This window comes from Jaculus jaculus, chromosome 4 (genome assembly GCF_020740685.1).
Source record: "Jaculus jaculus isolate mJacJac1 chromosome 4, mJacJac1.mat.Y.cur, whole genome shotgun sequence".
Lineage (NCBI taxonomy): Eukaryota > Metazoa > Chordata > Mammalia > Rodentia > Dipodidae > Jaculus > Jaculus jaculus.
This window is the reverse complement of record NC_059105.1, coordinates 121,345,300-121,358,311: the sequence shown is the minus strand read 5'-3', so window position 1 is coordinate 121,358,311 and position 13,012 is coordinate 121,345,300. Positions and strand designations below refer to the sequence as shown.

Genomic DNA, 13,012 nt, shown 5'->3' with positions numbered 1-13,012 from the left:
GACCGCTATGCCACACCTGCTCCAAAAGTGGACAGCAACTGTAAAACTTATGCCTGGCGGTGTCCAATCAACAGTTAACAAAGCAACCACTATTTGCTCAGAACTATACCTTTTGCTACAGGAAAATTAAAAAAAAAAAAAAAAAAAAAAAAAAGAGACAGGTGGGTTCCACTTCCAAAAGCATAAAATACAGTTTAAAATGTACATTTTATTTCTTATTTAAAAATGCAAACTTCTAAGTCCTGTGCTAGTGTTAACCTAAAGCCCTCTCCATCTAAGAAATGCAGGTCAATCTGGGCTTTCTCATGACTGCAGACAGTGCTGGTGGACAGCACATTCAAACACAAACCCCAGCAATACAGTACTTAGTAGAAGTTGAAACTAGTCTACAAATTACATTACAGTGCTTTCGGGAAATGTGTCACATAAATGCTAAATCCTAACACAGTGAGAAAAACAGCTGTAAGTACATTTTGTCAAAGTTTTCTTAAAGTCTTATATAAACTAATTGTAGTTTCCTAATGCTTATATATTCTACTGCACTTAATTTTAGACATTACTATCAAGTACTGACAAACTACTACTGGAAACGTAATTAGGCCTGGGTTTCGAGGTGCATAGAAAGCTCACTTAAAAAAACCACAGTGGCCCTGCTTGACTACAGACCGACTAGTTCTCCAAGGCACAGTCTTAGAAGGATGAACTCCAGGAAAACATCTTCACCGAAAGATTCTGTGCCCCTTTGATACCTCACCTTTACATTCTTAGGAACTGCCTAATTTCCAATTGTCCCCAAAGGAAAATATCTTTTCAAACTAGTGTCCACTGAGAAACACCATGGTCACAGAAACAGGAATTCGTGTATCTGTTTCTGTCTGGAATGAACTGGCCACTGTTGTGCTATGAGTTAAGCAAACACGCCACACAAAGTAGCCTGTCACATTTAAGCCTCCATTAACATCCATCCTGTATTAAAATGGGCAGCAAGTCAGATCTTTCAGAGATACTACATGTGTATACACTTCTATAGTAGGAAGTTCTTTCTCACCCACCAAACATTTAAGAAAACTGCGAAGTTGATGAAGTCTTTGAAACAACTTCCAGGTAATTTCACTTAGGATTTCAGTGCATATCATCTGAAACTTCGCAAGACTGGCAAATCATGCAAACCATTCAACTATGCACAACTTAATATACCTTAATGGAAACATAAGGACTATGTTTGTCAAAGCTACAAAGCAACTTTACGTTTATTTATAAATACTATAGCAGACCTGTGATTTCTCAGGATTATCTATATTTCAGACATGGAATTAGACACTGAAACAACCAACTCAGAGTAAGAATATAAATTGTCTTTAAATTTCCAGCCCTAGAAAGTTCTTTCTTTCTTCTTTCTAATAAACTTAGCCTAAGCAAAATTTCTTAACTAATCAACAGTTCTCACTCTTAAAATAAGTAGGACCAGGGCTGGAGAGATGGCTTAGTGGTAAAGTGCTTGCCTATGAAGCCTAAGGACCCGGGTTCAAGGCTCAATTCCCCAGTACCCATGTTAGCCAGATGCACAAGGAGCCCATGCATCTGTTCACATGCTGTGGTTAGAGGCCCTGGTGCACCCATTCTCTCTCTCTGTATCTGCCTCTTTGTCTCTCTGTGGCTCTCAAATAAAAAAAAAAAAAAAAAAGTAGGGGGCTGGAGAAATGGCACTGTTAAGTGCTTGCCTGTGAAGCCTAAGAACCCGGGTTGGAGGATTGATTCCCCAGGACCCACGTTAGCCAGATGCACAAGGGGTGCACACATCTGGAGTTTGTTTGCAGTGGCTGGAGACCCTGGCGCACCCATTCTCTCTTTCTCTGTCACTCTCAACTCAATAAATAAAAATGAACAAACTTAAAAAAAATAAGTAGGACCAGTAAGAATCATATGATTTGAAGTCCTACGTCAAGTTAAAAGCTAAAAACCCAAGCACATGTCATTTCACAATAACAGCATTCCATAATCAACTGCTGCCCACTTCTGGGGTTCAGAGCATTGGCCAAAAACCACAAAGGGTCCATAGAGAAATAGATCCAATAACCTAGAAATTGGCAATCACCCTAACGTTTTTGTTTTCAAAGTTCAAAGTAAATCCTAGTCAAGATATGAAAGAAAAAAAAATTGCTAAATCTAAATGTCTTTTGGTGTCCCAATTTTATACTTCAACATATCCCATCCTTCAACATGAAAGTAAGCAGGTATAAAATATCTGTTGAAAGTCAGCATGAATACTTGAGTGATAGCTCAACTGATAAGCCTAGATGTACAGCTTTTAAGAATAATGACATGACTTAATTTTCAATGTGATAGTGTAAATTCTATGAATTCTAAAACACAAATATGTCTTACAAAAGAGCTTACCCACTGGGGGAAATAGCTACTTGTTAAATTTTTATGAGAAAATAGGGGAAAAATACTAAAAGAACCTGTTGACATGAACTGAAAGACATCCCTTATGCTAATATTGTCTCAATTTTTCAAAACTATGTGATAAATAAAACAACTACTTTAAACATATAACATTTTCACCCAAAATATATTGTCAAACTTGAGACTAAGACCAACATGCTTGTAAAAATGAAAGTATTCAGGGGGCTGGAGAGATGGCTTAGTGGTTAAGCGCTTGCTTGTGAAGCCTAAGGACCCTGGTTTGAGGCTCAATTCTCCATGTGCCTGGAGTTCGTTTGCAGTAGCTAGAGGCTCTGGTGTGCCCATCCTCTCTATCTGCCTCTTTCTGTCAGTCTCAAATAAATAAAAATAAACAAAATAAAAGCATTCAGGACAGTAATTAATATAACAGATGCTCAGGAATGCCAAATCAATGAATATATCACTTACAAAACATTATTTTTCTTTGTTTGTTTTGGTTTTTCAAGGTAGGGTCTCATTCTGGCCCAGCCTGACCTAGAATTCACTATGTAATCATAGGGTGGCCTTGAACTCACTGTGATCCTCCTACCTCTACCTTCCGAGTGTTGGGATTAAAGGTGTACGCAATCACAACTGGCCAAAGCATTACTTTCTAAATACTCTCCCAACATCCTATTTTTATAGTTAAAAAGAGAACTCCTGTTAAGAGTTTGAACAAGTCAAATTATCTCTTTTTTAAAATATGATATTAAAGTGTCAGCTGCTGGGATTATAGAAGCCCATGATGCCTTCTGGCTTTTTATGTGGGGTCTAGGGATTAAACTCTGGCACTCCAGCTCGATCTGGGAGCACTGAATCCACTGAGCTATTTTCCCAGCACTGTCTGATATTTAAAATGTAAACACTATTACTTAATACAATACTGATAAATGCATGAGCACAGCTAAAGATTTGCTAAAATTTTTGATTTACTGAAAACCAGCAACTAAACTTATTCATTTTTTTCATTTTGATAAAAAAAAAAGTAAATTAGGGCTGGAGAGATGGCTTAGCAGTTAAGGCATTTGCCTGCAAAGCCAAAGGACCCCGGTTGGATTCCCCAGGACCCATGTAAGCCAGATGCACAAGGGGGCACATGGTCTGGAGTTTGTTTGCAGTGCTTGGAGGCCCTGGCACACCCATTCTCTCTCCTCTCTCTGCATTTCTCTCTCTCTCAAATAAATAAACAAAAATTTAAAAACTAAAAAAAAATTTAAAAAACACAAATTATATTCCTTTGGAATTCATTTTCCTGTCACTTTTATCTATTTCATTGATTTTTTAAATTAACAGTAAAGCTCATTTGGATAGTAAGTCAGAAGATACTTTCTATGGTGGCATTAAGCAACATCCTTAGCCCCAAAATGTCATCCAGAGACATTTTAGGCACCAAATAAAAGCAAAAACACTTTGCTGTGTATTGTTAAAAGCACTTCTCAAGGGCAACTCCTTTTATCAAGGACTGATTTTGTTACCTAATTTATGTTTCATAATGAAATGCTGCTCTTCAAGCCACTTAATTGAGTTGTTGCCAGTAAATATTGTCATATGCCTGAAGTTCAAGGTATGTGTAGCAGTGTAATACTTTGTTATAAAGTATATGTCTAAAACAGAGTTGTCATGCAATCAACACAAAAGGATGAATATAAGTCATTTTATAAAAAAAATATGATTTCTAATTAGTTTGGAGTTATCAATTATGAGGATGGTGAGTAGAACACCATGTGATTCCCGTTACAGAACCAGTCAGGTAAGATCATGAAGATTGTTTATTGTAACCTTATACAGTTAACTACACCTGCCATCTGTGTTTTCTTGCTATGTACGAAAAAATATAGGGCCTAGAATTTAAGCATTTTCCATGTAATAACCACTACTGATTCACTGGATATTTTATGATTTTTGTTAAAAATAGCCAGTCATGATCAGTTATTACAGTTACATCATTTGAAAAATATAAATTATGCTGCTAATGACAAAAACACTTAAATACATAATCATCACAATATAACACAGAAGTAAACTCATACTATTCCATATGAAAAAAAATATTTAAAAGTTATGCTAGAAGACTTGGAAAATTTTCACTTTAGCAAAACATTTTATTTATATACCTCCAACGTCTATGATACAGTATACGATAAAATACTTTTAAAAGCTATGACATTTGAATGCTTCATTTACACAAATGGTATTGCCAATACTAATAAAAGTGATGCCCTTAAACATGAACTGTGCTGCTAATTATGATTAAAAATGTTCTCTTTATTTCATTACATGTTAGTGGTTGGCATTACATACTAATCAGTCCTTTGCTGACAAATAGGGTCCTAGTCAAAATACTGTTTCTCAAAAGTAACGTGTATCATCATATTGCTTGAATCTAATCAATAATATATAAAAGTGGTAATTATTTATATCTAAACATTAATTACAAAAGACAATTGGCATATATTCAGGCAGAGCATTGAATTCATGATGAATTATTTACAATAAAAGTACTTTTACTGAAGCTAGCATGATAATGTGTTTCTATACTACAGTCTTTTAAAGTTATAAAAATATTATATAAAATACCACAGGCTTTAGAGGATATAATTTCGTGTGGTTCTGATACTAGCAGCTGAAAAATGTTTATAATTTAAAAATAAATAAACTATAGAGGTAAACCTGTTACAAAACAGTAGAGAATTGCGAGTCACAGGAGGGAAAAGAACTGCTTGATTACATAATAGCTAACAAAATGGTGAAGCTGTTGGATCAAAAGTTTTAAAAACCTCTTTCAGAGACTTGTCGTCTGTTTCTCTACTGGGATCATTATCTAGAGTTGGGCTTACCTGCCCTGGCTGCCTTGCCTGTCTTGGATCACCATATGGGGGTCTAATTAAACCTGCCAAGGCTTGAATAGGAAGACTATGCACTGCTGGGACCTGAACCTTACTGGCACTCCTGAGTGTATCTGCCTGCATGTCAGCTGGCCCATCAAGGGGGACTTCCAAGTTTGGAGTGGCTTTCTGCGGTAGAATTGATTCTCCAGGAGAAGGTTCATTTTTGTCACTATGTTTTAAACCACCACTCTGTTTCTGGTTCTCTACATTTTCTCCTAAAGAAACTGTTGCTAGCTCTGCAGTAGATGATGAACCCTTCTCCCTAGGGTCATACAAACTAATACCACCAATTACAGAACTCGGAGTTCCCAGTGGAAGGCCAGTGGAAGAGGGGAGTTTAGGGGCATATGGAGGCAGAGCCCCAGGACTAGCATTACTAGTCACTGCTGTTGAGGACTGGGATGAGCTAGGGTTGGGTCTCGCTAAATGAGGGGCACTCTTTGATGTATGTGAGTCCTTCATAACTGGTTGATGAGACTCTGTGTTAGGCAGTCTGTGAAGCCTAGGATCAAAAGTTTTCTGAAGCCTTGGATTTCCTAATTTACTTCCTGAACTATGTAGGTCTCCAAATTGTTCTAAACAGCCTTCTCTGTTTGCTGGATTCATTTTGGCTTTAGCTGCTAATTTTGAATCAAGGGACAGGGTGCTTTGATGAAGATCACTTTTTGTATTCCATAACCTATTGAGCCTCTGGTCTGCTATAAGAGGAGGCAGAGGTAAATTGATTGAAGATACTGGATCCGGTTTAGGTAAAGGTACTGGAAGTAAGTCTTCTGGAGCCCACACAATGTGTTTTGCAAAGTTGGGTTTGGTTAGGATAATGTCCATTTTGATGTGACTGAACTGTCTTAACTGCGACCTTGGATCCTGGAGCACTACACCAGGGGAAGCATCAAAAGGTATTAAGAAGGCTTTTTCTCTCAGTTCCCTTTCTGTGTCTTCATCATCATCCTCTCCTTTTCTGTGTTTGAGACTTGTGCCAGAATTTGCATGGTGTCCATCAAGCTTGGCTCCACCAGCTGCAGAGCCTGTGTGTCCACTTGCATTTCCTCTTAGTTTCCTTGGATCCCACGCAAGTCTAAGATCCCCCGGGACAGACTCAGAAGGCTTTCTAACATCTTGCCTTGGGATGGTCCTAAGTCTAGGATCAACCACTTGATTTCCTTTACTTTTTTCTTTAGCAAGCCTTGGATCCGTAGGAGTGCTGAGTTCTGTGGAAGGCTGTTGCTGATTCCGTAAAGTTCTGGTTTGTTTCTGTAATGTCTTCAGTATTGACTTAACACCGCTTCCTTCTTCCTCTTCACTACTGGAATACCAGTTCACTGTATCATCTAAATGTAGACAAAAACTTACGGTAAAGAGCAAAGCATTCATATTTTACCTTTAATTAAGGTTAAAACAGATATTATTTTTGCAGTAAGTGTAATCTAACTTCAAGAAAAAACTATATAACCTTGAACTATAGTTTAAGGTTAGCCTGGCTGCAGAGTGAACCCTGGCCTCTAACTAATAATAATGATAATAATAATAAACCTAAAACAATAAAGTATCATATCTTAGGTTTTAATATTAAAATGTCTTGAGGTTAATTATCAATTCAGCTGCTACACTCTATCAAGGAAGAGGTAAATTATTAGAATATGTGTAACATCTTTCTACACAAAAAAAATTAGGGCTTTTGTTTCAGCTGGCCAAAGGGAACATTGAAATGTATGTGGTATGTGTGATAAGAGTTGCAGGGAGGAGGGAAAATACTCTTGTAAAGGCATCCAAAATGTTTTTTTTTTTTTTTTTTTTGAGGTAGGGCTTTGCAATAGCTCAGGCTGACCTGGAATTCACTATGTAATCTCAGGGTGGCCTCAAACTCATGGTGACCCTCCTACCTCTGCCACCCGCCCGGCTTTATTTATTTATTTATTTGAGAGCGACAGACACAGAGAGAAAGACAGATAGAGAGAGAGAATGGGCACGCCAGGGCTTCCAGCCTCTGCAAACAAACTCCAGACGCGTGCGCCCCCTTGTGCATCTGGCTAACGTAGGACCTGGGGAACTGAGCCTCGAACCGGGGTCCTTAGGCTTCACAGGCAAGCGCTTAACCGCTAAGCCATCTCTCCAGCCCTTTTTTTTTTTTAATTCAAGCAATCTTTGAACTTCATAGTTCTAAATTTATGAAAACAGGAAGGTACTGTAAAGAAAACAAATTAATAAGCACTGTTAGGGGAGCAATGTAAATTGAGCAAATGGACAAAATGGCAGAGGCCCTATTTATATTTTATTGTATTTTAGGTGTTTGATTTCAGTGAATGTATTATATAGAGTTCATTTGCAGCAGCTGGAGGCCCTGGTGCACCAATTCTGTCTTTTTCCTCCTCCCCTGCCCCCACTCTCTGATTGAAAAGAAAAAAAAAAGAAGAAACAGGCAAGATGTGCCCACTGATGGTATTGTGGCATGACTGTTGTGAGAGTAACCAACTGCTTCATGTTTCCTGATTGGATTTGAGGTCTGCTTCATTGAAGGGAATCTGTAACTGGTACTGAACAAAAACCCATGTCTGGGGAAAGGTTATAGGACCTAGTAGGGAAGCTACTAGTATTTCTTTTTTAAGAAAAATTATTTAAAATATTTTATTTATAGGTTGGTCATGGTGGTGCACGCCTTTAATCCCAGCACTTGGGAGGCGGAGGTAGGAGGATCACAGTGAGTTCGAGGCCACCCTGAGACTCCATAGTGAATTCCAGGTCAGCCTGAGCCAGAAAAAAAAATATTTATTTATTTATTTGTTTTGTTTTTTTGAGGTAGGGTCTCACTCTAGCCCAGGGATTAAAGGCATGTGCCACCACACCTGGCTTTATTTATGTAGTTATTTATTTATTAATTTTTTTGGTTTTTCAAGGTAGGGTCTCACTCTAGCCCAGGCTGACCTGGAATTCACTATGGAGTCTCAGGGTGGCCTCAAACTCATGGCAATCCTCCTACCTCTGCCTCCCGAGTGCTGGGATTAAAGGCATGTGCCATCACGCCCGGCTTATTTATGTATTTATTTATTTGAGAGAGAGCGATGCAGATAGAGAGCGAGAATGGGCACTCCAGGGCCTCTAGCCACTGCAAACAAACTCCAGATGCATGTACCACCTTGTACAGCTGGCTGACGTGGGTACTGGGAAATCAAACCTGGGTCCATGGCTTCACAGGCAAGCGCCTTAACCACTAAGCAATCTCTCCAGCCCTAAAACATTTTAAACTTATTTATTTTGCAAGGAGAATGAAAGAATGAATAAGAATGAGAAGGGTGCATCACATCCTCTTGTCACTGTAAACAAGCCCCAAATGCATGCACCACTTTGTGCATCTGACTTTATATGGGTACTGGGGACTTAAACCCAGGCTATTGAGCTTTTTTCTTTTTATGTTTCTTTAAAAATGGATTTGGAGTGCCTATCATACTGCCTCCTAAATATTTTTTTTGCCCATAGATCAGTGCTGGTTTCAGCTATGGTCAGGGAAGCTTTTTTTTTTTTTTTTTTTTGCAGTGAGAAGCAATTACTGTGGAGACTCAGAATTTGTCATTGTGCTGAGAATAATTGACTATTGAGTGCCAAGCCCTAGTTGGGATATGTATCTATCTCCCTCCAAGGCTAGGAAATATTGAGGAACAGAGGGCAAAAAGAATGTAAGAGCTGGAGGATAGAAAGGAGGGCTATGGGATGCTGTTTCTCAACTGGACATGACATGGCCATTGCAATCATAAACTCACAGAAACTATGGTTATTCTGCATAAGATTGGGCCTGTCAATATTCCATCATGGATGGTGGAGGAGTTCATGAGTACCCACCCTCCCTGAGGACTTGCTGGCAGTTAATGGTTGCTGGGGGAGGGCGAGACTTTTTTTTTCAGTGGAGGAGCCACTGCTCTGATAAATAATTCCCAACCCATGTAAGAACCCCATAAGAAAAAACATCAAAGTAGAAGCAGGGCTAGTTGGAGAAGAAATGATCCAGTAGACAAGATAACAGGGAGAGGTGAATATGATCAAAATACATTGTGTGTGAACAAAAACAAGAGAATAAGCAGAGCATCAGCATCCATCTCTCTCTGCTTCCTGACAATGGACTAAAAATGTGATCAGCTGCTTCATGCACCACATCTTCCTGACCTTGATGGACTGTATCCCCTTGAACTACAAGCCAACTCTTCCTCCTTAAATTGCTTTGCTCAGGTATTTTTTCATAGCAATGAAAAAGTTAACTAATGCACTTTTTTTTTCAAGGTAGGATCTCACTCTAGTCCAGGCTGACCTAGAGTTCACTATGTAGTCTCAGGGTGGCCTCAAACTTACCGTGATCCTCTTACCTCTGCTTCCTGAGTGCTGGGATTAAAGGCATGTGCCACTATGCCCAGCTAATGCACTTTTATATTATGAATAATATTTCTTAATAACATAGAAGAAATGTATACACTAGCCCATAAAATTGTTTTCTAGTAACTGAATCCTTTTGAACAAAAGCTCCTAGCTAAAAGGTATTCCTTTCCTATTCTTTTCTTTCTTTTCTTCTTTTTTTTTTGAGGTATGGTTTCACTCTAGTCCAGGCTGAGCTAGAATTCACTATGTAGTCTCAGAGTGGCTTCAAACTTAAGGAGATCCTCCTACCTCTGCCTCCTGAGTGCTGGAAATAAAGGCGTGTGCTACCGCACCTGGCACCCTTTCCTATTCTTTCTTCCCTTCTTGAATAATGAAAAATTTCAATTGCTTGCATGTCTGCTCACCTAGGCCTACTCGCTGGAGAAGTTAGACTTTTACAATTAATTATTACTAAAGAATTCATGTCATTGAAACCACAGACAATCCTCTGATGATGCTACAAGGTAAAATGGAAATTGGGTAGTTCAGAGGAATTCATTTTCACATCAAACCTATTCAATAGGTAAGATGCTGATATACCTTCTTCTTTGCTAGGTGCTCTGTGAGGCTGGGTGCTAGCAGGCTCTTCATCATCTTGGTGTCTCTGAGTCAGTCGGACAAAAAGCGCTCTCTGTACTGCAGGGAGGAGCCCTGCAGCAGACAAAGGGCAGTGGGCTGTCATGCTGCTGCTGGTGTCAGGCCCACTCCCAAGATTAAGTGAGTCCTGAACAATGGGAGGCTGCTGCTGGGCAAATTCCTCGTGCCATATCTCATCTACAGACATAAAGGAGAAGAGACTCAGAAAACATAAAGTCCACCAAATTATAGAAACAGAAACTCTAAAAAATTATCACATTGGATTCCTATGTCATAATTTTTCAAAAACTGTTGGTGTTTTTGTTGTTGTTGTTTTGTTTTTTGAGGTAGGTTCCCACTCTAGCCCGGGCAGGTCTGGAACTCACTCTGTAGTCCCTGGCTGGCCTTGAAACTCACAGAAATCCTACTCTGTCTCCCAAGTGCTGGGACTAAAGGCATGAGCCACTGTGTCCGGCAATTTTAAAGTATTTTTTAAAACTAAAGTTCTGGGCTTGAGAGATGGCTTAGTGGTTAAGTGCTTGCCTATGAAGCCTAAGAACCCTGGTTCAAGGCTCAATTCCCCAGGACCCATGTTAGCTAGATGCACAAGGGGGCACACGTGTCTAGAGTTTGTTTGCAGTGGCTGGAGGCCCTGGTGTGCCCATTCTCTCTCTCTCTCTATCTGCCTCTTTCTCTGTTTGTCACTCTCAAATAAATAAATAAAAATAAACAAAAAATTTAAAACTAGAGTTCTGTGATTTCAAAGGCTAGTATTTTGAAAATGAATATAAGGTTTTTTGTTTCTACAGCTTTTGAAGCTACTGAAAATATTTCAAGGTTTTAATTTTGTCAATTTTACTAAATTTAAAACATATATTTTATATAAAAGTGGCACTTTAAGTATTTTCAATTAGAAATGAGTTACTTCAAAAGGTAAACTTACCACCACAGTTGCTGGATGACTGAAAATTATGTACCACATGCTGTGAGTAGTAATCATTATAAAACTCAGATGGGTTTTGCAGGGACTCATAATTGGTGTTGAGCTGTATTTCACCAGGCATTTGCTGGTATGAAGAACCTGGAGAACAGTGATTCTCTCTGGGGACTTTCATCACATGTCCTGGGAAGCCTGGAGAATAACCTCCACCCATACTTGGTGGTGTATCCAGCTGAACAAGTCCTCCAGACTGACTGTGAGGGACAATTTCAGGTGGGCCAGTTGGCAAAGGTGGGCTGTGTTGTACTGGTAGACCAGAAGGTCCTACACACGAGTGATGTCCAGGGGAACCTGGGTGCATTTCAGGACTACTGCATCCCTGAGGCACATTAGGTCCAGGACCTGGACTTGACTCAGAACTGTACGTATGTTGTGCACATGGGCTGCTTTCCTGAAACTGTGGTCCTGGTGGTGAGGCACTATTATAAAATGCTGGTGGCCTGTAGAAAGAAAGATTAATATTTCTCAGTTCAAAGGGGAGACAAACAAGAATGTTATACTCCTAAATTGATATTTGTTAAGTATGACTTTTATATCTGATCAGATTCTACATATTTAAAAACGATTTCATGGGCTGGAGAGATGGCTTAGCAGTTAAGACGCCTTCATAGCCTACCGGCCAGTGTGTTCAGTTCCCCAAGTGCCCACATAAAGCCAGATACATAGTGGCATATGCATCTGGAGTTTGTTTGCAGTGGCTGGAGGCCCCTTGTGTGCCCATTCTCTTTTTGTCTTTCTTCTCTCTATCTCTCTGCTTGCAAATAATTAAGTAAAAATATTTTTAAAAAACTATTTCATATCATCTAAAGGTAGACATACACATCCTTTTCTTTCATTTCAGCAATAGTTTTCTTTCTTCCTCCCTTCCTTCCTTCCTTCCCTCCTTCCTTCCTTCCTTCCTTCCTTCCTTTCTTTTTTTTTTTTTTGTTGTTGTTTTTTGAGTAGGGTCTTACTCTAGCCCAGGCTGACCTGGAATTCACTATGTAATCTCAGGGTGGCCTCGAACGCACAGTGATCCACCTACCTCTGTCTCCCAAGTGCTGGGATTAAAGGTGTATGCCACCACACCCAGATAGTTTGCTTTTTTTTATTTAAAACTTTATTTTTATTTATTTGAGAGAAAGAGAACGAGGCGGAGAGAGGGAGAGCGAGACAATGGACATGCCAGGGCCTCTAGCCACTGCAAACGAACTGCAGATGCATGTGCTCCCTTGTACATCTGGCCATTGTGGATCCTGGGGAATAGAACCAAGGTCCTTTGGCTTTTCAGGCAAACACCTTAACCACTAAGCCATCTGTCCAGCCCTTATAGTTTCCTTAATGTTTCTACCAGGTGTTCTAAAACTCATTATAATATTTTGGAAAATGCTGAAAATAAATAAAAATCAGCTTGAATCCTATATGGAGAGAGAAATTTAATATTGCCTTTTTCCTAGCCCCCTCTTTAAGGTATACATAGACTTTTTTAAACAATAAAATCATAATCATACTATATAAATGTAAAATCTTTATTATAATACCAATGGGTTATCATACCACTGACATTTCTAGTAGTTTTGTCAGTTGATTTATTTGGATTTATTGAGGGAAATGGTCCAATAATGAGCCTCTCTTCCATTTCTAATCTTTATACTTTTTCCTCTTTCTCTTATTTAACTGACTAGGCTCTGACATAGGATATTAGCAAACAGTGGCTATACTT

The 13,012-nt window shown here is 39.1% G+C and overlaps 1 protein-coding gene across 1 annotated transcript in view; it reads right to left on the bottom strand.

Annotated features, from left to right (window-relative positions):
- Nucleotides 1-4,196: 4,196 nt before the first annotated feature.
- The window catches only part of Zc3h6 (zinc finger CCCH-type containing 6), a 105,537-nt gene continuing 96,721 nt past the window's right edge, over nt 4,197-13,012 (bottom strand). Inside the window, exons 10-12 of the mRNA XM_045147271.1 lie at nt 11,254-11,750; nt 10,275-10,508; nt 4,197-6,664 (exon numbers count right to left, since the gene is read on the bottom strand). Coding sequence (XP_045003206.1) covers nt 5,181-6,664; nt 10,275-10,508; nt 11,254-11,750 — 2,215 coding nt within the window. The 3' untranslated portion in view covers nt 4,197-5,180. The remainder of the gene's footprint in view (nt 6,665-10,274; nt 10,509-11,253; nt 11,751-13,012) is intronic.